Source organism: Lichenostomus cassidix, chromosome 7 (genome assembly GCF_008360975.1).
Source record: "Lichenostomus cassidix isolate B80296 chromosome 7, HeHo_3.0, whole genome shotgun sequence".
Classification (NCBI taxonomy): domain Eukaryota; kingdom Metazoa; phylum Chordata; class Aves; order Passeriformes; family Meliphagidae; genus Lichenostomus; species Lichenostomus cassidix.
The window spans coordinates 7,481,649-7,503,395 of NC_139488.1; the positions used below are offsets into that span (position 1 = coordinate 7,481,649).

Sequence of the window (21,747 nt, forward strand, 5' to 3'; positions counted from 1 at the left end):
GGAGGCACAAGATGCTGACTTAGTAGTGCTTGGCTCTTTGACAGGAGTGTGACTAAGCTGAAATTTAAAAAAAATACTGAACCTTCCAGTTTAGTAACTGTGTTATGTATTTTTTAAATCTTAAGAGTAGGGTAGTTTGGTTTTTTTTTTTAATTCAAAGCTGTGAATAAGATTTAAAATACTTTTAAAAGTTGCAATTGAAAAGTATATACCTTCTGTTATATACATTGATCACTGGCAAAACAAATTTAAGACACTTTTTGTAACATACTTAAACTTCAGAAAACTTCAGCTTAGGTGTATTGATTTCAGAAATCTGAATGCATAGCAGCAGGGTCCAGTTACTGGCTTGAAATCATGCCAATGGTGCATTCATGGAAAGTCTTTTAAAAAAATCAAAGGTGTGGTAGGGTTTTTTTCACTTTCAGAGAATAAATGAAGCATGAAAATAAATGAAAAAGAATACAAATGAGCAATAAGACACTCATAAGAAACTTGCCCAAGTAGAGGTATTAACTAGGAAAATTCAGATGCACATACGGAGTTTAAAAGGGGTTCTGATAGATGGTGGTTATTTTTCACTCACAAGTAACTGCTTTTGTTCACAAAGGAGTAAATGTATGTATTACAGAAAGACTCTATTACAACTATTTTGAGACATGGCAAATTAGTGGTTCCTGAATTGTCCTCCCCTTCAGATGGAACAAGGGGAGGTTTCTTTCAGGCAGCTACTCTTCGGTGTTCCGATCTCAATAGTCTTAATATCTAATCCATCTCTCAGCTTCTCCTCTGGTTCCCTCTTGTCTTCCTTTTGTTCTGCTGCTTCTAATACATCAAAAAGTTGATTTTAGGAGTCACTTCCTATCAGTTGTACCTGTAGTATTCTATTCCTGCTGATGTGTGTGCTGTCATTAATTGATTCATTCCTCATCCCCCAGGCTACTGAGACACACAACTCCCGAAATGCTGAATGCCTTGATGACACCCTTTAAAAGCCCTAAGCTGTATTACCTACAATTCATCACTTCCTGTGGCTAGCACAGGTCTTTCCCACGAGAACTTCTTCTGTGTTTTATAAACAAAGATAAAGTTTGGATGTTGTTGTTACAGTGTCTCAAGATTTGGGCAGTTCAGGCCTGGCCAATCCGGCCTAGGGGGACATTTCTGACTGACCAATCTGGGTGACCTCTGAAAAGCCTATATAGGTTGGATTCAAAATAATAAATCTCTCTTTTCTATGCTACGCTGAGAATCCGGGTTTTCTTCTCTGCTAGCGGCTCAACAGCAACAACTTCCTTTCTTTTTCATCTGTACTCACATTCTCAGAAAGTCTATTCTACGTTTAATTTCCCAGCCTGAGCCATTATAACACTGATGCCAAGACTTCTATTTAGTTTTATGTTTCCAATCATCTGTCTCCCCTTGGATATCCTTCTACTGAAAAAAAAAAAAAAAACCCACACAAAAAAAACCCCAACCTCATTTCAAAGTAAAACTTGTCTTAAAAACGTCCTCCAAAACAAAAAGGCAATTACGTTATTCTCTCCATCCACCAGAATAACAACAATTTTTTTTCTTTTTGCTGTAGTTAAAATAATACTGATGCTGGACTACTGTTCTCCCCATGCTCCAGTACATTTCCAGAGGAAAAACATCTTTCTGTTGGGATCCATAGTGCCCTTCCACTTGGCCAAATACAGGGAAATCTGTTCTAAATAAACTGTGAAGTTGATTAGCTTAAGTTGCTTTAGAAGCAAATAAAACTAAATTGAATGAAGGTTTTAATTAAGGAATTTACAAACAGGATTAGTGAAGGTGCACTTAATCCACTTTAAACTTACTTGGTTGCATAAACATAGTCTGCTATAGCTTCTAATGTATCCTTTTCAATGTCCCTGCCTTCCTTTTTCTCTTGTAATTTTAATCCTTTTGTCCATGTTCTACATATTGCTCTTAATTCTCCCAGTAACGCTTCCCATATGCTTCTCTTTGCTAAAGGGGTTATCTTAATGTACTCCATGAACTTGATTTTTGGGGGTTTTTTTGTTAGCCTTTAGCAAATATTTCTCAAATTCCTACTGAAGTAAAAGAGCTGTGTTACTGCTGGGCTGCCCAGGCCAGAAGTCTATGCCTGTACTGCAGACTTGCAGTCTGTGCTCTGACAGAGACGCAACACACTGCTGTAATCTCAAAGGTGCAACTCTGCATCTGCCAAAACTAAGAAAGGCAGTGCTGCTACATTCTTACCTAGTCTGGCAGAGGGGGCTGGGAATTTATTACTGATGACTTCTAGAAAGCTAAAAACTTAGCAGGGATATACAACAAAGTATCTATTATTAGTATAACATCACCTCAAAGCCCACACCTTACACATTCATCTTTTGTTCTCCCCACCAGCAGTTTTTCCACACGTTTCTACTTCTGTGCTGCTTTCCAATGTTTTATCTTATCTATGTCAAACTCCTACAGTCTAGAACTGCCTTTTCTTTCTGTTTGCAAAGTGGCATATTTATCTATATCCTTTCAATGACTGTGCTGTACAAATGCAGAGTAACTGTGTGAAAATGGAGCAGCTGAATGAATGCTTTGTTTTCATTTCACAGCAAAGGTGTCATGCCTACTGAAATAAGTGAGCACATGAAAAAAACAATTAATACAGTATCTAGAGAGCTAGACATTTTAAACACACACCACGGAGATCAAAACAGCTAAGCCTTTAAATCCAAACAGATTTCAGTGGTTTTACTTCTAAGTGATCCTAAAAGGTGTTTAATTACTTTCTTTCCTAAGCAAGTTCTAAGCTTTTCCTTCACATATCTTCACAGTCTATTTTTGTTTAAATAAGTCCTTGTCAACACAAGAAATCTATGTGAAGTACATAGTTCTTGTTAAGATAAAACTACTCAGATCTTTACCCTTGAAGAAGAAAGTGAATGTACCTTTATTATTAGAATAATTTCATATTCCAAGGAACCTCTCTGTTTAGTTAAAAAAATACAAATACAATCTGCTTCCTTCAAATGGTTTTCATGTACATGAATTGATTATAAACTTCATAGTTTAGCGAATTCATGTTGTATTAATGCTTAAGTTATTTACTATGTTCTTCAGCAAAAGAAAATATTTGGAGGGCTGCAATAGCTTTTGTTTTTTTCATCCCAACTTTACTGGTTCAGAAAAGTTACATTACATTTATCAGCCAGCAGAAATTAATCTAATATTTTTTTCAGGAGTTAAAGATACAACGAGCTTACTTATATTTGGGTGGTCTACTATGCTTTATTGTGCTTGACAGTTGCATCAGGAGGGTTCACTTTAATCTGACTGACTTTTCTTGAGCTATACCTGCCTATTCACGTAACTCTGAGATACATTTTCTTTTTGTACATCTCAGAATTGACAAAGAAACTGCAGGATCAAACATTAGAAAACACAAGCTACATGTTGCTATGTAAAAGAAACAAAGATGACACTGAAGTCACTGTGATCTTGCCTAGATAGAATCTGTGCACAGTTGTAATGGGTCTACATTAGCAATCTACAAGAAAACCTGCAATTCCAAAATCTGTCTCATTAACATTGCAGAGCAGTTTGTAGCACATCCAATTTGACTCATACTGAGTTCCCAAGGTAAAGCTGACATACCTGGACTGAGAGCTTCAGACTTTATTTGCCTCTACCTGTAGTAAGACTTAGTTCCTTGGATCTGGTTACATTCTTAAAATATTGTATCCTGACAGTCTTTGTGTCAATCCAGACAGTTAAGAGCCTCAGTGATCAATTCCCAGAATACAGATTAGTTTTCTGATAATTTAATAGAAAATACCTTCCATACATGGTGATTTCCAATTCACTTTTAAAATTCTTTCACTACCACCAAAGCTTTCAAAGACATTTCACCCTGATTATACAAACAGTGAAACCTTAAACATTTTAACATGTGATAATCTGTTAAATACTTACCTATTGCTGTTTCTGGCATTGCAAAAAGAGTCTTTTCTGTAGCCACTCGGAAGTGTCCATGGACTGAGACACCAACTCCCTATACATGGAGCACAGGCAAAGGACACAGTTACGAATTTACTGGTAAAAATAATCATAACCACAATCCTATGTAACACATCTATTGCTTTGCTCTATAATTTAAATAATATTAGATTTACCGTGTGCATCTCAACAAAATATTAAAAGGCCTTTTATGGTTCAAACACTAATAAAGCATGATATTATCTTTATGACTTGGCTGAAATAGCATTCTATGCTTTGAAAGATGGGTGAGCCATACAGAGAATAACTTCAAAAAACCATGAGTGACCCTGTTATCTCCATTGAACTACTAACGGAGTTGACATCCTTTTGCTAATGTTACTCCATCTGTAATTTTTGCACGTACTTCAAATCACCAAAAAAAAAACCCCAATATTTTTGCAATATACATGAACTGCACAAAGTTGTCATTCTAATGCTTTCTAAAGAAATAATAATTAACTGTTCTTCTAATGTGCTAATTACCTACATTATAAACACAGAAACATTTCAAGCAGAAAAAGCCTTCAGCATTATTGATTAAAATTCAAAGTATGTGGTTAGAAACTCACTTTTTATCACAGTACTTGTGTTCACCAAGTCAGAAATGGAATTCACATTTCTAATTATCTAGCACTCTCCTCTCACAGCCTGTCCTGATGAAACACTTCCCTCAAAAGCAGAAGAGTTTCTGGTGTTGTCTATGCCATATTTTCTGATTTAAGTAGTGAGCAGCAGCAAAGCTCAGTAAAAAATATATTTGTACTTCACACAAAATAAATTTAATTTAGGTAAGTCTTCAAGAGGAAAACTGACAAATGAAGACAAAAATGGTTATCTGAAAAAGTTACTACTACTTAGAAACAATATTTGAAGTAATCCAAGAACATTTAGGTTAAAGGGTACAACCACAACATACATATTCAGGTGTCACTTCTCAAAGCTTATCTACATGATACATGTCAATAGAAATGTGTGTTTGATCCTCTCTGGAGACAAAACTCTGCTGAATACTTCACAAGAAGTTATTTCACACAAATATTCTCTCTCTCTTCCTTTCCACTGTTTCAGTTTACTTCTGTTCCTCACTGTTAATTTTCCCTTTGCTCAGTCCTTCCAGCCATCCATGCTTCATGTTAAAACTAAGATATCTTTAAAACTAAGATATCTTAAAATTCATTGGCCAAAAAAAGCCAGTGTCTGATGCGGATATAATAGATTTAAAATAACATTTCTGTTAATTTAAATACTAGGAAAAAAGGCACTTAAATAAGGCTATTAGTCTGCACAAATATCTTCACAGTATTTCATACTTCCCATCAAAAACAGTGGTATTAACTGGGTGATACTTCCTTGGATGAGCAGTATATATTTTTATAGTTTTTAAGGTGAAAGAAGAACATCTTTTCCTTTTGCTTATCTTCAGAGATCTTTCAGTGGGTTTTAATTCACTTTTTTTTTTAAAGTTATCTCAATTTAACTTGAGATAATTTATTTCCTCACATCCTTCCCTAACCTCTCTTATAATTCTGCCCAACAAGAAATTAATTGTCACTGCTTATTACATTAGGGTGATACACAACTAAATCTGAAAATATTTTCAAGTTTTTTTCTGTAAAATGACTATCTGCCACTCTCAGGTTTTAATATAGATGTATGAAGTTTTTAAAATTCCAGTTTAATTTCCTGAGAAATGCACCCATAGGGTAACTGGTTATCAAACTCGATTTTACATTCAGGAACTAAGCCAAATGTATTCACATGAAGCACTGCTGGTTCCAAGGAGGCGAGTGGGATTGGAGCAAACATCTGAATCTTATTTTTGCAGGATAAAACCTTATGTCTCATTCCTTATCTGTCCTTTAGCCCTTTCTCTGATCACTGGTCAGATCTCATCTGAACAGCAGCAAGATGAGGCCCTTGGATCTTATATTTAGTTTTCCTGAAAATACAAAGCTACATGTAAAGCTACATTCACTCCTAAAGCAGTTCCAGAACTCTTAAATGAAATGGAAATGTGATTTCATCACTTCCAACTTTTTTAATGTCATAATAGCATATTTTCACTGCATTAAGTAAAACCTGCTGTTATTTTTATGCATGTTCAGCAATAATGATGACATTTTTATAAAGATAGTGAAATAAAAATCATGTCCATTTTGGTCTTTCTAATGCTTAAATTAATTTTTTCTAATCCCATATCTAAAAATACAAATACCATCTATCTCAAAGCATTTTTTCTGGCTTGTTTTCTAGACAACCAGAATTTTGTATAAGGACTCACATTTTTAGCTAGAGTATTAAGTAACAAAGATTTTACTGTGAACTCCATGCAGGGAGCTTCTCTTCCAAGATTGTTCTTTTTTTAGGGTGATAAAAATAAATGTAGAGTTTTAATAATAGAAAGTTGAAAGATGTAATTTTCTTTTGAAAGAAATAATTAAATCAGATTTCACTTTCTCAAGTGCTTAAGCCATAATTGGATTTGTTTTCTAGATGGCCTTCAAGTTTTATATTATAGATAACAGCCTTATTTCAGACGCATATTTAAAAGCCTAAAACTGTATTTTCTTTTTATTCATTATAAAGAAAGTGGTGCAAATATGTTCTTACATCTTTGAAGATCATCTCTAAATAATCCAGTATCAAGACAAAATTAGGAGAGAAGAATTAGTTCATGGTACAAACCCCAGTAACTTAATTAACTGGTGTTCATATGCTTTTGTTTTTTCGCTTGTAACTTTCCAAACTGTTAAGACATCACTGCATGTGTCTAATCTTCTAGATCTAATACAGAGGACAGATACTCATTAGTTTATCCAGTGTAAAGAACAAACTCTTCCAGTCAGAAGTCTATGCATTCCTCCTCCCTCTCTGGATTTTCTAATTTTATTTTATTCTAATTTAACTGAAATCTTACACAGCTAGAGTCCCACCTAGGAGGCCCTTCACACCATTAAAAAATCTTCAGCTGGACAGTGTTCACTGCACCAGGTACTTCCAGCATTTACACATTCAAGTCTTAACACTATAACATCTTTATTAAAATACACTATACTCTGCACTGTCAGAGTTTTTCTTTTCATGATCTCATACACTAAAGCTGATGTCTTCCTTCAGACTTTTCCAAGGTAATACATTCTCATGGTCCATCAGGCTTGTACTGGATGGAAATGTTTTTTTCCACTGACAGCTGAATGACTGAATTTTTAAAACGATACTTACAGGATAAGACTAGCAGTTAAGGACAATAAAGTAATTAACAGGCAACCAATTTAAACTACTGGGGTGGTTTTGGCTGTGATAGAGTTAATTTGCTTCACAGTAGCATGTTCGTAGCATGGGACTGTGTTTTGGTTTCTGCTGAAAGTGTTGATAATATGGAGATGTTTTTGTTATTACCGAGCAGCACTTGTACAGGGTCAAGGCCTCTTCTGATTGTCACCACACCCTGCCAGCGAGGGGGCTGGGGGTGCCAAGGAGATGGGAGGGGACACAGCCAGGACAGCTGACCCCAACTGACCCAAGGGTTATTCCATATCATGTGGCATCATGCTCAGCACATGAAGTGGGGGAAAAAGGAGGAAGGGGGGCTGTTTGGAGTGATGGTGTTTGTTCTCCTAAGTCACCATTATGTGTGATGGCTGGAGGTAGCCTGACACCTGGGGAAGCACTGAATGAATTCCTAATTTTGCTTTGTTTGTGTCGGGGGTTTTGCTTTACCTGTTAAAGTGTGATTATGTCACTTTGTAGTATCTTCTCATTCATATCTTCTGATTCCCTCCCAATCCTGCTGGTGGGGGAGTGAGTGAGTGGCTGTGTGGGGCTTAGTTGCCAGCTGGGGTTAAACCACGGCAACTCTCTTTCTGTAGGGTTTATATATGAATGAAAAATACAGATAAGAGCAGAAATTATGGTCTGACAATGTATTACCGGAGATAGGCTATCAAGGGGTTTGGTTACAAATTACAGATTTATTACTACATGGATGTTAAAGTATTAATCTTCCAAACAGTGTTAGAACTCAACTCTTAGTCTCAGCGTACCTCAGGGAAGCATGTAATTTTATAGGCAGTTCAGTCTGAATCCATCAACAAGCTGATGAAAAAGCTTGTAGAGTATTGGAATTTTATTTCCCATATAAGATTGCCTACTCAATGCTGTATTTCAAAAGTAAAAGTAATTATGTGACTGTGTATAGAAACTCTATCATTGATTTCCATTTTTTTTTCTCATTATGAATACAGAACCTTATTACAAGTATTTTTTAATTAAAAACAAGGTGAAAATTACCAATAGATTAAGAAATGGAATAGAGCTACTGTAAATCTTAGAAGTTAACTTGTGGTCAGAAGGTTGTATTACCTTAAATGTAGAATGACCCACATTAGTAAATCAGGGCATTAATCACATCTAGGGAAGTTATTCAGAAATTGAGGACCATCACAACAGAGACCATACAGAGTGAAATAAATATTCCCTCCCTGAATGACATACCTGAACATCTGCTCACATACAGAAAAGCAGACCTGTGTCACAGCAAAACCATACATCACACATGGCTATTTACTAAATAATCTAACTCAGACTGTGAAGGAATCACTGCCTTGGAATGCACAGCCAACACAATAAAAGAAATAAAAATAGAAAAGACATTCAGGAATGTTGCTTGTGTCACTTTCACCAGGCTGATAAAGAATTTTTAGTTGTTTGAGTAAACACTTTTATGATAGTATCAATATTGTCTGCAGTGAAAGTCCTATTGTAACAGTTCCTATCTAGTGATTACACTTTTTAGATTTTTAACTGCATGAGAACAGCTTCTAGCAGAGCTAGAACCAAAAAGAAATGTGGCAATCAATAAACAAACTGAGCATTAACACAACAAAGGGCAAATATGTCTGCATACAAATGTGCAAAAATAGCCAAGGCGCAGGAAAAATGTTTTCAAAGGCAAAGTAAGTGAGTAGAATTGATGCAGGAAGCAGCAGGAGCTTATAGCTATTCTAGATCAAAAATCATGGAATTAAGAGCTTTACCCCCTGCATCCAGACACAACAAATCTTAAATTGAATCAAAATTAATCTTCGTTCATCATTAATGTTATGGCTCACTCCAAAGAGTATAATCCATTTTCATCTGTAGATACTAACAGACAAGATGACAGTGAACCAGAGCAATGCAGCGACAGATCAATCTGCACTTACAATATCATTTTCTTTGGCTGTTGACATAAAAATCAACTCTACACAAGTATTTTTAAATTATCATTAAAAACAGTGGGTATTGTGAACTTTTCAATAATTTACCGTGGTATTTTAAAACATAAAATATTAACGTGATATAATTTAAACATAAATATTAATTTCCATATACTGATTATGTATCAGAAAGTCTGAGTCTAAACTGCCACAGACACAGAAGCAAAATGAGCTGACTGGAGACAGATTATCTGTAGTAATATGTTATGTATTGGTCTTGTCCTTCTGACCCCTATACATTCAAACAAATTGATCCAACTACATGAATAGTAATCATTTAAGGGTTCTTCTTACAGTGAAACTTAGGGAAAAAACACATAGGCCATTCTATGCACCAGTGCTGCTACAGTGAGCGTCCTTTATCAACAAAGTTTAGATGGACTTTTCAAAAGCCCTGGTTTGGTTTTTCTACTGCCAGCCCAAATTTCCAGTGATCACAAACAATTCTTACTAGGGTAGCAATCATAATCTGCACAACTTTTTATGGACACAAGACCTGTGCTGCAACAGACAGAAAAGAGAAGATATAAGAAGACCTAGATCTGAAAAGTCTATAGCTTTGAATTAGTAGCAACTTTTCTAGTTTTACATTTGCAAGTATTCTTTTTATCCCAATTTTGTTTCCTTATACGTAATTGGGCATGTGTATTCAGAAAAAGATAAGTAAGCATGGTTTTTTTATTGTTTCTAAAATTCTGGAAGATCTCCCTTTGTCCCTCTGTACCACCTAAAAATGTAGCTACTGCAAGAAATCTCATCACATCTTAATGTCTGCAGGGAGGACAGGCAAGTGGGAGGGAACCTGTTTCAGCAACTTGCATCAGTGCACAACTGAGCTTTTAGGTTTTATCTTAAAACTGATAAAAATGCTTCTTGCTCTTAAAGACAGGTGTGTGCATCAGAATTTTATTTAAACAGTGGCACAGTTATCTGGGATAACAGTAGTGAATCCAGAGGATTTTGTGATGATGCTCTATTTCTCTGAAAAAAGTGCTTAAAAAGTGTAAAACTGATTAAAAGCAACTCAAGGAGAAAATGAGCATTCAAATTCTTCAGGAATTGAGAAAAATGAGCAGAAATATGAAAGGATGGAGAATCAGGCAAAGATAATTCTCTTCAGAACTTTTATTCCTTGATCTATAATAAAGGGAAGGATAGGGAAATAATAACTCTCAATATGAGACTAGGCCTGTACACAAAGGCCTAGAATTAGTGAATAATAGTGGTGCTTTTAGCAAGACAGAGTCTGGTGTTAAATGGGAAGAACAAATATGTGTACAAGCCAGCAAAAATCTCAGTCACTGTACAGGTGGGAGAGGGAGAGAAAATGAATTTTACTTACTGTACCAGTACTGACCTACAATTTAAAATACTTTTTCCAAGACTGCTTTATGATAAGCCCTTTGGGGAATAACATCATGTGCAAATCATTGAGCATTCAGTGGTTACTTTTTGTTGATGTCAAGAGCTGCTGACATTCTAGTCCGATTAGCCACAAAATGAAGAGCACCATTTATCCTGGGATCATACAGCAGAGCCAAGCAGGCAGAACAGCACTGCTGTTACACCCTCTTTGCCATCTGGCCACAAGGACTGAACCCTTTCTTAGGGTTGCTTCAGCATTGTTTTCAACACCCCATATTTCAAAAGATAAGTGGTGCACAAGTCAGTCTCTCACCAATTTGTTTGTAATTGCAAAACCTGTATTCTATTTCACAGTAAAAGCTGCCTTCAGCTTTGAAGCACTGGCAGCTAAACAGGCCACAAGCTTCTACGTGGTACACAGGCATGAGGGAGGGGGAGAAGCAGGGAGAGAATTGGAAAGCAGCTTATCTAGGTTTAGTATGACAATTACTTTTACTTCAGGGCAGATTTGAGAGTGCAAATTAAAACAAAACCGAAGATGTTCCAGAGCATGATGGCTCCGGCGTGACATAAAAAGGAAGAAAAAGAAAAAGAATCAGAAGTCCCAAGAAGTACTGATATTTCCTAGCTTTAAAAAAGGTTAAAGGACTAAAAATGTCCATTACAGTAGAGAAGTGCTATGAAAAATCATAATTTTCGTGAACCTTCATATGCTGCAGCTAGTCACCCCAAGCCCCATGTGTATACATGTATATTGATAATTAATATTGATATTAATAAGCAGAATTTCTACAGTATATAGTAAAATTCGCACCCCCAAATTAAACCACAAATGAGTAGCTGTGCTCTGTGGGAAATATCCACTTGGGAATGCACATTCCTCTCATTAAAAGCTGTATCACAAGTGGGCAAAAAAGTGAGATTTTATAGATATGATTAATCCTAATGTTTTCTAGTTTTTGAATGTTAATCTCAAATGCTGCTATCTACACTTCTGAGTAAAAGTTATATGCACACAACTTATATGAATAGATATATGTTATTAGTAAAAGGAATATTCCTAAAGAGCACAATCTGGATAAAAATGGGACAGGATAAGGACAGCTATTGGTCAGCTCCAGCTCCTTTGTGTACTAAAACTCTATTGACTAAAATGGATAACATACAAGCTGCTTATGACATCACTACCAATTTACTTGATAACAAATATTAACGTAATAAGAATTGTTGACCAAATCCTGCTAAAGTGTAAATGTATATGTTTGCAACTATTGGTAGATGCCCTGTCAGGTCCTGAAATCTGATTTACAAGGAAAGGCAGATTGCTCTAACAATGTCAGCATCTGCAGTGCTTCGCTGAAAATTAAATGGCACTAATGTGAAAAAGAACTGAAGCTAAATATTAGGCACTGAGGTCACTCTTCTGCTGCAACACAGATGCAGCAATTCTGATTCTGTATTCCAGAAGTGAAGCACAGGTAGATGCACAATAGAATGGATATTTCCAAACCATAGAGTAGGTTCAGGAATTGGCTGCATAGGTTTCTCTGGAACACCAGCATTACCCCTTGATTAAAATTATATAACTCATTAAGCAGCATTCTGAAAAAGCTTCACATTTTGAATTGCAATGTTCATGATGCTTCCCCATCCACAGCATAGTTTCCTTTCACAAACAAGCAAGGGAAGCAGAGCCTAGATGATAACACTGGGAAATGGAGGGCACCATCCTCTGAAACAATATTAAGAATTACCAGCAGTTGCAATCAAACTGAGAGGGCACCCCAGCTGAGGTTGTGCAGAAGACCATCATTAATGAAACTTTGACATTTTCATTATCTGCTTGGATGATGAAGTAAAAAGGATTTCTATAATTCACAGTTTATTTTTGGGGAAGACAAACACTTTGAAGGGCAAGATTCAAAACCATCTCGCTTTGGAGAAACTAACAAAATGAAAATAACTACACTTCAGAAAGAATAATCAAATGCAGAGATGATAAGTATGCTTGCCACAGAACAAATGTCTAGATGTTTTTCAGGGCTTTACAGCAACCATCAAATTAGTACAAATAGGGCAATGCTGTTGTGAAAAGAACTACTGAAGGTATCACACTACAGCAGAGGCTGTACGAGCAGGCAGGCAAGGGCTGAGGTGGGAACACTCAGAATAAATGCAGTACACCTGGGCAGCCTCATCAGCCCAGTGCCACCTGATATGGCACTCAGGTTTCTTAAAATTCAGAGAAAATTAGTGCCTTTTTATCCTTTCTAGTCTTTGAAGAAAAGGGTGGCTCTGCAAAAGGGACTGACAAATTAGTTCAGTTCAAGATTTAAAATTGGTAAAAGGTAAGCAATAAAGAAATGTACTGTGTTTGAAGTTTATATTAGGGAAAAAGGAAAGAGGTGAGAGTAATAGTTTTGGGAATAATTAGAAGTGGTGGCTTCCTAGGACTTGATGCTTTCAAAACTGCTATTTACATGGACTATTTGTGATAGAATATCTCTGTAATACAGGGAGGATAATTATTCTGCTCTACTTGCTGATGAATCCTCCAGATGAAATACTGTCTGGTCTCTGGCAATGAACTGTAAAGTACACAAATGGGAGAGATTCCAGAGGATTGCAAGAAAACTAAGAGACTTAATCTATAGGAAAGGATGAATAGCTATCCTTATCCCTATTAAAGAGAGAGGGCTAGGAGCAAGGAATGCAAGTACCTCAAAATGTCCATAGAGAGCTGTGACTAACCCTGGAATATATTGATTACACATACTAAAGACTTAAATTAGACACTAGGGAAACCAAGCTTGAAAGAATAACTAAGCACTCAGGTGGGATATCTAAAATCAGGTGGAAAACCAGAATTCCTGCTGTTGGAGAGTTCTGAGTGCATTAGGTGAAAATCAACTAAGCAGTCATCTAGCTGTACTTAACCCTAATGCAAGTGCCAAAGAATAATCCTGATGCTCCTCCCAGCTTTACACATCAGTGTAGTCTAAAGCTTAACATATTTCACATTACTACATGAGAGAGTAACACTCAAATGGTTCTTAAGAAAACTACTGTCCAACGGTCACACTAAAGAAACTCTATGTAAATAACTCAGATAGAGACACTCAGTAAAAGATCTTGCTTTAAAAACTCATACTGCCAGGTGTGTTGGCAAAACTGAAGCAAAGCCACTCATAAACCCAAAGACCATTTAACTGGTTGACATCTTACTCTCCCAGTCTCTACACCTGAAGTCCTTCTCTAACGAGGAAAGATGAAGGCATTCAGTCCTGTGTACTCCTATTATTGTTCTCACAAACCGGGCCCTACCATCTGAGGGAGTCAGACATGGAAATCTGGTCAGACTGCAAACTATATTAAAGAACAACCTTCCCATTATTCTTCCTAAACGTGAAGATTGGAAAATAAGATGCTTGCAATAACTCAAAGCACAGCGCTTTGCGAAGGATTTAAGAGAGCTAGCAACTCTACCAGACTTAATTTCTGTACTGAAAATGTTGCATGTTACCATCTAAGTTTAAAACCTACTTCCCCCATAAGAAGATGTTTTCTCATGCTAAAACTCCTAGCATAAACTTTTAAAGCAAGGTTAAAACAAACTTAGCAAATATATTGCGTAACCAATCAGATGAAAGGATTAAATCCCATAGAAAATTGTCCAAAGTCAAGAATTCCTACAAGCAACAATCCCTACCCACCAGTAAAAAAATAAGTATTTGGGGTTTTGGCCTCACTGATAATTAGACAGACTAGCACATAATAATATCAGACAACAGGCCTGAAAGAGTAACAGGTTGCTTTTCACAAAGCACAACTTTCAATTGTGAAATCGATTGCCAGAGGCCTTTCTGAACACCAAGCCTATTTACTGCCATAAAATACGAGATGAATGGAGAGGTGAGTGTGACCACTGACGGTTATTTAGCACTGTGGTTCTGAAATGAAGCCTAGCTCAGGAAGTTGCTCAATCATAAATGCTCTAAAATATGATACTATGAAAAAAGGGTACTTCATTCATGCTGTTGCAGATTCCTCTCTAAACTACAAATTAATGGCCTTTGCTCCTGAAAATGTACTTCTGATTTCACAGAGATACTTAAATTTTTTTACTTTTTAAAAATAACTTTTTAAAGTTAATCCAGTGGCCTTGACCATTTTCACCAACTTCCAAAGTCTATGCTCTGTTTATCTTCTTTTTTTCTCTCAAATATTCACCTTGAATTCCAAGCCAAATCATTGAAAAACCACCACTCAATCTGTCTAGTGTTCTTTATTTGGCTCTGAAACAGGTTTCAAAAACATTTTTATTAATCTTTTTGTCTGTAAGAAAGAGTACCTGACGCAGTAATATATTTTGTGCCAAAGCCCTATTTAAAACCATAGCATTGGACTGATCTTATAAATCACCCATATTAATCTCCAAAGAACTCGGGACAAGATTGTGATTTTTGTAAAAGCAGGAAGACCAAACTTAGGATGTCATTTGCAGACAACAACATTTAAAAAAAAAAACCTCTGAATTTCTTGTCAACTATTCAGGTACTTAATTTCAATGAAAAGAAAATCTGTGGATAAAAATCAGCTAAATCTGAAGCAGTTTTTAGCAACGTGAGAGTGTGTGCCCAGTGTTCCTTCCAACAGTGCATGTCCTTTAGCAGTAAATGTGGTATTCATAATCCTTTCACTATTTTTCAGTAAACTACAGTCATCTTTGCTTCTAACAAATTTGTCAGTTGAACTCATTTCTCCAAGTAAGTACAAAAAGATGAAAAGATACATTTATACTGAATATCAATTTTTGATGAACTTCAGGAGAACAGACAAGAAGGTGCTGAGAACAAGCTCCACAGCCCCATCTGTTGGCTAATGAAGCTCCCAAAGCCACCGACCAGCACCCAGCCAATACCAAAGTGGAGCCAGTTCATTTTTTGGATAAAATTCCAGTTTTTATTGTCACAGACCTATGGTATCTGTGCGTCACTAGCAACTACTAGCATATATAAGCAAGTACATAGTCATTCAAACCCTAATGACAATTAAACTCTGTCATGGTCCCACTGAAATTTGGGTATCCTGCACTAAAATTTGATTACCCAAATAAAGCTTCAGACTAATTGCTGTCTTTTAAAAGCTCTTAAAAGGAAAGAGAATTCATAAAGAATCTTAGTAATGCAGGATCATCTGACTCCATTATGTTCTTTTCAATCCAAAAATACGCTTTCCTTCCAAAGGACAAAATTCTATTCCTGCTCAGGCCACAGTCATAATGAGCAATCTGCAGGACCTTTAAAAAGATACCAGCTGCTGGGCAGTTTTGCTCATTCATAGCTTTCCAACCTATTATTGAAAATTCCATAAAATAAATGGACTCCCTATCTCTTATCTACAAACCTTCAGGTCTCCTATGGTCAATAAAGAATTTTTTCTGCAAGAATAGCTACAGAACAAATCCCCTTTATGCTGCAAACAATATATGTGTACTAGGTTGGGGGGAAGAGCTCTCTAGCTGAGATCTTTGGGGCTCGGTAGCAAAGTAGCAAAGGGCAAGAGAGCTACTGTGTGTTTAGAACACAAATGAAAAGACCAAAAGAGACAAATTAAATGTGTAAGGAAAGACGCAAAGAAAAGAATCATGACAGGTCATAGATCATGTAATGTTCTACTTCTTGCATCCTATCTTTGACAAACTTTATTTCAATAGACTCTACACCCATATCATAGGGACATGCCAGAAAACAATACAAATCTAAGCAATGACATGGCAGGCTTCATAGTCAAACTTAGAGTTCAAAATAACTGAAGATTATTGTAGTCTACTCTCTGATATGGTGCAAATAGATCCTACAGATGTCAAACTCAACAGAACAGAATTTTAGCACGTCAAAAAGCATGGCATTGCCCTGTTAACTACCTACTCATGGTGTTCACAGCCAACAATTGCTGAAAAAATTACTGAGTATAACTAGTAATATGATGGAGTCTTCTCTGTGTTGCTTTAGTAATAAAGTGCAGCCCTGGGTAAGGTGTGTGTGGAATCAGGATCCTACAACTGATGTTTTAAAAATACTACAAAGCGGAGAAAGCACATGCATTTCCAGATTATTAGCTGGAAAAAATATAGAACTTGTGAATGTCTGTTAAGGTATAGCTTAGAATGATATTTTCCCAATTTTTCAAAGAGCTGTTCTTTAAATTTATTTTTATATAGTTCTATTTTTTAATACACTTAGAATGGAGAACTATTCTCAGCTTTTGTATGATCTACAAATTCCCCCCACAGTATTGTGAGAACCTTTGTGAGGTTATTCCAGCAGTGAGAGGATTCTGCTCTTTTCCTCAGAGAAAGCACTTGTATTAGCGATCAAGGAACAGCAGAAGCACTACAAGAGCAGCAATGTACCCTGACAAGCAAGAGACAAATGTTCAGATTATGATGCTTGTTCTTAAACTGAATGATTGAAAAGCCTTGTGTGCACTTGGTTCACTCACAGATAGAACACTCTATTATTTTAAAACAGTCTGTCAGGTATCACACCAAGGTACTTGACTTACCCCTCCCATTGTAATGCCATCGATAAGTGCCACATATGGCTTCTTGCAGGTGCCTGTACGAAATGTAAAGAAAAACAATCATCCATCTTTTTCAAGAGAGTGGACCTGTGATTAACTGCCACATGACATGTTTCCCCATGTCTTACTTCAGCAAGAGCAGCAGAAAATAAATGGTAATTTAAACAGCAATCCTCTTATCAACTTATAATGAAGGTACTTCATGTAATTATTAAGAAATTTTAAAACAACACCAGTTTCAGGCTTACTGGATTGTGAGTGTTGTAAGAGAACATTACATCAAATGTTGGACTGTTTGTTATGTGAGTACCTGACAGCTTAGCCACTATAAACAGATTTGTCAGATGTTGGGAGACAGCAGATGCCCTTTCACCCCCTCTCAGTCTTGATTAACAGCACAGTGTGTGCCAGCTCTTCAGTGCTTTACTACAAAGGCAGATGTATTGGCAGCTTTCAGTCACAGTGTAACTATAAACTTCTGCAATGCAAGCATGTTCTGTCATGTCAGCTCTTGCATACAACCCTGAATGCAGTATGAGCTGTTCAGATGGCAATGTCCTGAACCACCAACTTTATCTGTTGGGGCCTTTGGAGGCATAAAACTAAAGCCCCAATGATTTCAATTATCATTCATGGAAAGACGCAGAACTTCACTGTGAATGAAACAGCTACCTTGAATTCAGTGTCTTCTGGTCAGACCTAAATTCAAAAAGATTGATGATACAGGTATTCCCTGCAACCATGTTGTTAGTTTTTCTTTAATAACTATATAGAGCCTCGTTTAAAAAAAAACTATTTAAAAAGGCAGCTCAATCTTTTGGATTAGTAGTTAGAAAATGTAAGACAATTGTATTTTGAACTTTCTTTTTACATGTACACAGAAGCTAATGCATGGGCTGTAGATGCTAGCCTTTGACCTAAATTTCAACAGCTGCAAGCTTTTCATTGCAATGCTGTGAAAGCAACTCCTCACTGTATTTTTAAGATGTCAAATGTATTATATACATAAATCTTATTAGCAGAAATCTGAGTCTTAAAAGAATACAATCATACTAAAGTTATCAAAAATCTAGGTTTTGTAATTACAGGCATTATAGAGATTGAACACCTAATAATTTTAAAAAATCCAGACTTTAAAATTATGTACCATTACAACAGAATCATTATCAAGTTCGACTGTCAAGGTAATACTATTTTTTCCCCAACTATGTAAAACCTTAAACTACTTTTTTGCCTTGTATTGGCAAAGGAAAGAAAGGTACATGACAAGCATGCTCAGTCTTGAAACTCTATCAAAGCAAAAGTAACTTTTCACAAATTATGCTAATAGTTGTGCTCTTCTGTCAATGTAAGCAACACCTTCACCTCTCCTGCTGTAGTGACTAACACAGTATTTTATAACTCAAACTGTATTCAATTAAAGTATGCTTGGAGTAGCTTCTTCTCACCAAAACTTTCAACTCTTGACTTTTACTCTAAAGAATTAATATTCTTTTTTAATATGCTTTACTCCAGTAAACTTCACCCAGTGCCTTTGCTGTTCTTTGCAATAAATTAAGGCAGCTAACTCCTGAGTTATGCAGCCCTAGTTTTTCATGCAGTCTATTTAAATGGAAAGCCTTAATATAATTTGATCTTATGCCTTCTGACTGAATATTAATGGTTTTCCAGACATCTATTTTTACCTCAGGTCTTCTTTGAAGCAGATCAATGATACTTAGGGCAGAACTGCAGTATCTGCAGCTAAAACTTAACTCTTCCATAGAGGAAATAGAACTAATCAGAACAATGGGATGGGATAAAGTAGCTGTCATAATAACTTACACAGAAGAAACACATTCTGCATGCAAGGTATAAAAATGACATATGTTAAATTACTGGTATTGAACTTGGTGAAAAAAAAAATTACTCTAATAATTACTACTTCTCTGATGTTACCACAGTCTTTAATAGATTATCAAAGAGATAAATTTACATTTGAAGCCAGTGTTATGAAAACTGTACTGTTTCAGAAATTGCTATTAACATACCAACGGCATTGTTCAGGCTATATTCTCCTCTGAAGAAATCTTGTGTCATTTTATCTCCAACTTTTCCTGCTTCTGTGATGGCTTAAGAGAAATAAAAATTCTGAAGATAACTGTAAGTTTAATAGAAAATACAAGTAAAAGAAAACAATGTCACATAAGTTGGGTCTTCTCCTACAGCAAACAGAGAGCAAGTTAATCCTGCTTTATTATATTTGAGAAAATGTGCTCAAATTTAAATATGAATGTTAAGTTTCAAATTTGATTTAATTATATTTTGCTAGAGACTTTGTCACATACTTGTGAGAGTGTGGTCCATTTTCTAACCCCTCCTAACGTCTAGTATTCATTTGTGATATTTTTCATATCAACATAGAGAACAGTCACTTAAAAATGATTATACTCAGTTTAGAAGACTCTAAATACTAAAAATGAGAAGCCAATTAGAGCAGGACATAATTTAACAATAACCTGTACTGCTTGTTTACCTACAGTTTACAACAACTGCTAATTTTCACACTTTGGAGATTTCCTGCAGTTCATAGCTGAACAATAATCACAGGTTCACTGATCACCATTGCAAGATCTGTATCTAGCCATCTAAAATATCAAACACAACTTATCCAATACTATCAGAGGCTACCTGTTAGGACCCTTCAAATTTCTTGTAAAGAAGCTGTCAGTAATGAAAATCTGGGAAGAGAAAGGCAGAGAGAAGAACCCCCTCTTCCCCAGAATGACTGCCTGCTATTACCAGTTTTTCATAAAAGCGCAATTTTTACTCTATTACACAATGACAATTGTCTCCTAACAAATCCTGTAAATAGCATCTGCACATCAAGGTGTCTTAAGAGTAAGCAGAACTGCTCTCTCGTTGTGTAGCAAGCTTTTGTTTAGCCAAGTCACAGTAAACAAAAGAAATCAACACAAAGCAGTAAGTGGCAAAGATATAAAATGTTCAGGTGAGTATAGTCCTTACCTCTGATGTCACCCCCAGCACAAAAAGCTTTTTCTCCAGCTCCCTTTATAATTATTAGAAAAGTTTCAGGATCTTTCTCCCACATCTAAAAAGAAGCAGATATTTCCACGTAAGACTAAAATCTGTGCAAAAAATGCTTACTCTATATAACGTCTATCATTCTTACTTTACTTTTTCTAAAAGCAAATCAAACCATACTTTAAAATAGTTTGTCTTAAGAGCTAAATGTCTTTCTGCCACTTCTGCATCCTATTCAGCCATGAAAGCAGAGATCAGCAGAGTTGCCTCGCATATTTCAGAACACCTGTGCACAGCTCCCAGCCTCTGGAGAAAAGTAGTGCCCCATAAAACAGGGCCTGACAAAACTATGACACCTTTTAAGTTTGTGCCTCAAAGCCTGGTACCCAGTACTACAGATTACGTATTCCTTTCTTCAAATGTTCTTCGAAGAATGCACAAATTTGCATCACAACCATCTATGAAAATACCAAAAGGCACCAGACAATTATCCAACCAATATTGGCATCTAATGAATTTGATTCTGTGTGTATCATAAATAGTATCATTAAATTAAAAAGGACTATTTTCATTATTAAAATCTCATGGTACTTTACTAGCTTGTAGAACAGTGCTGTAAATCCATTAAGTTCTCTTTTAAGGAATGACACTGACAGCCCCTTCTGTCAGCTTCCCAATGGCTTTACCTTCTCCTCTTTCTAACTTGCTTGAAACTGTTTTTCTCATTCTATACATCTGAGCTCATTGGCCAATGCATTTATACAGACATTCATTCTTTAAATCAGTATACTCAAGTGTCAAACTGCATTTTAAAATTGGTTTAAAAAAACATATGTAGAGTGGATGGGTAGAAGTGGAGCTACTAACCTTTATCTGAGGATAAATCTGTTGGATCATAGACAGATTTAGTGCATTGAGAGCCTTGGGTCTATTCAGAGTTATTATTCCTGCACCTCCTTTCTTTTCCAATAACACTTCTGCTGTTGAATCTGTTTGCTTAGACATTTTCTGTGCATGCAAAAAAAAAAAAAGCAAATTACATCAGTTAGATAACTTGAGTAACTATTTACAGATGTGCTTATAGATATATATTCTCAAAACATACTATTTAGGGTCACAAAACATGCATTCTGGAATTGTATGCTAATTTTTTTCCCACTGCTCTTCTATTTGCATTTCCTAAACAGTTTTTTGGAAACTACTTTGTTTGAGTCCTTCAGAGTAATAAACCCCAGGTTTTTGGACCACACATTGTTTTACAACAACATTTTGAGGTCACTTAAATAAAATTTATGACAGAAATACACACACAAAAAAAACACAAACACCAAAACCCAAAATCAAACAAACAAAAAATTCCCCACCCTACTAATAAAACACAAACCCATGGTTCCTTAGAAGTGACATTCTGAAAATACCAGCAACAATTATAACAATGACACTTCCATATATCTCTACTGCCAGTTTGACATTGCAAACCCAAATG

The 21,747-nt window shown here is 35.9% G+C and overlaps 1 protein-coding gene across 2 annotated transcripts in view; it reads right to left on the bottom strand.

The window, feature by feature from the left end:
* HIBCH (3-hydroxyisobutyryl-CoA hydrolase) overlaps positions 1 to 21,747 on the bottom strand; it is a 40,196-nt gene that overhangs the window by 16,623 nt on the left and 1,826 nt on the right. For both annotated transcript variants that reach the window (XM_085066015.1, XM_085066014.1), the window contains exons 3-7: positions 21,129 to 21,269; positions 20,244 to 20,328; positions 19,268 to 19,348; positions 17,220 to 17,272; positions 3,964 to 4,042 (exon numbers count right to left, since the gene is read on the bottom strand). In XM_085066015.1, coding sequence (XP_084922141.1) covers positions 3,964 to 4,042; positions 17,220 to 17,272; positions 19,268 to 19,348; positions 20,244 to 20,328; positions 21,129 to 21,266 — 436 coding nt within the window. In that variant the 5' untranslated portion in view covers positions 21,267 to 21,269. The remainder of the gene's footprint in view (positions 1 to 3,963; positions 4,043 to 17,219; positions 17,273 to 19,267; positions 19,349 to 20,243; positions 20,329 to 21,128; positions 21,270 to 21,747) is intronic.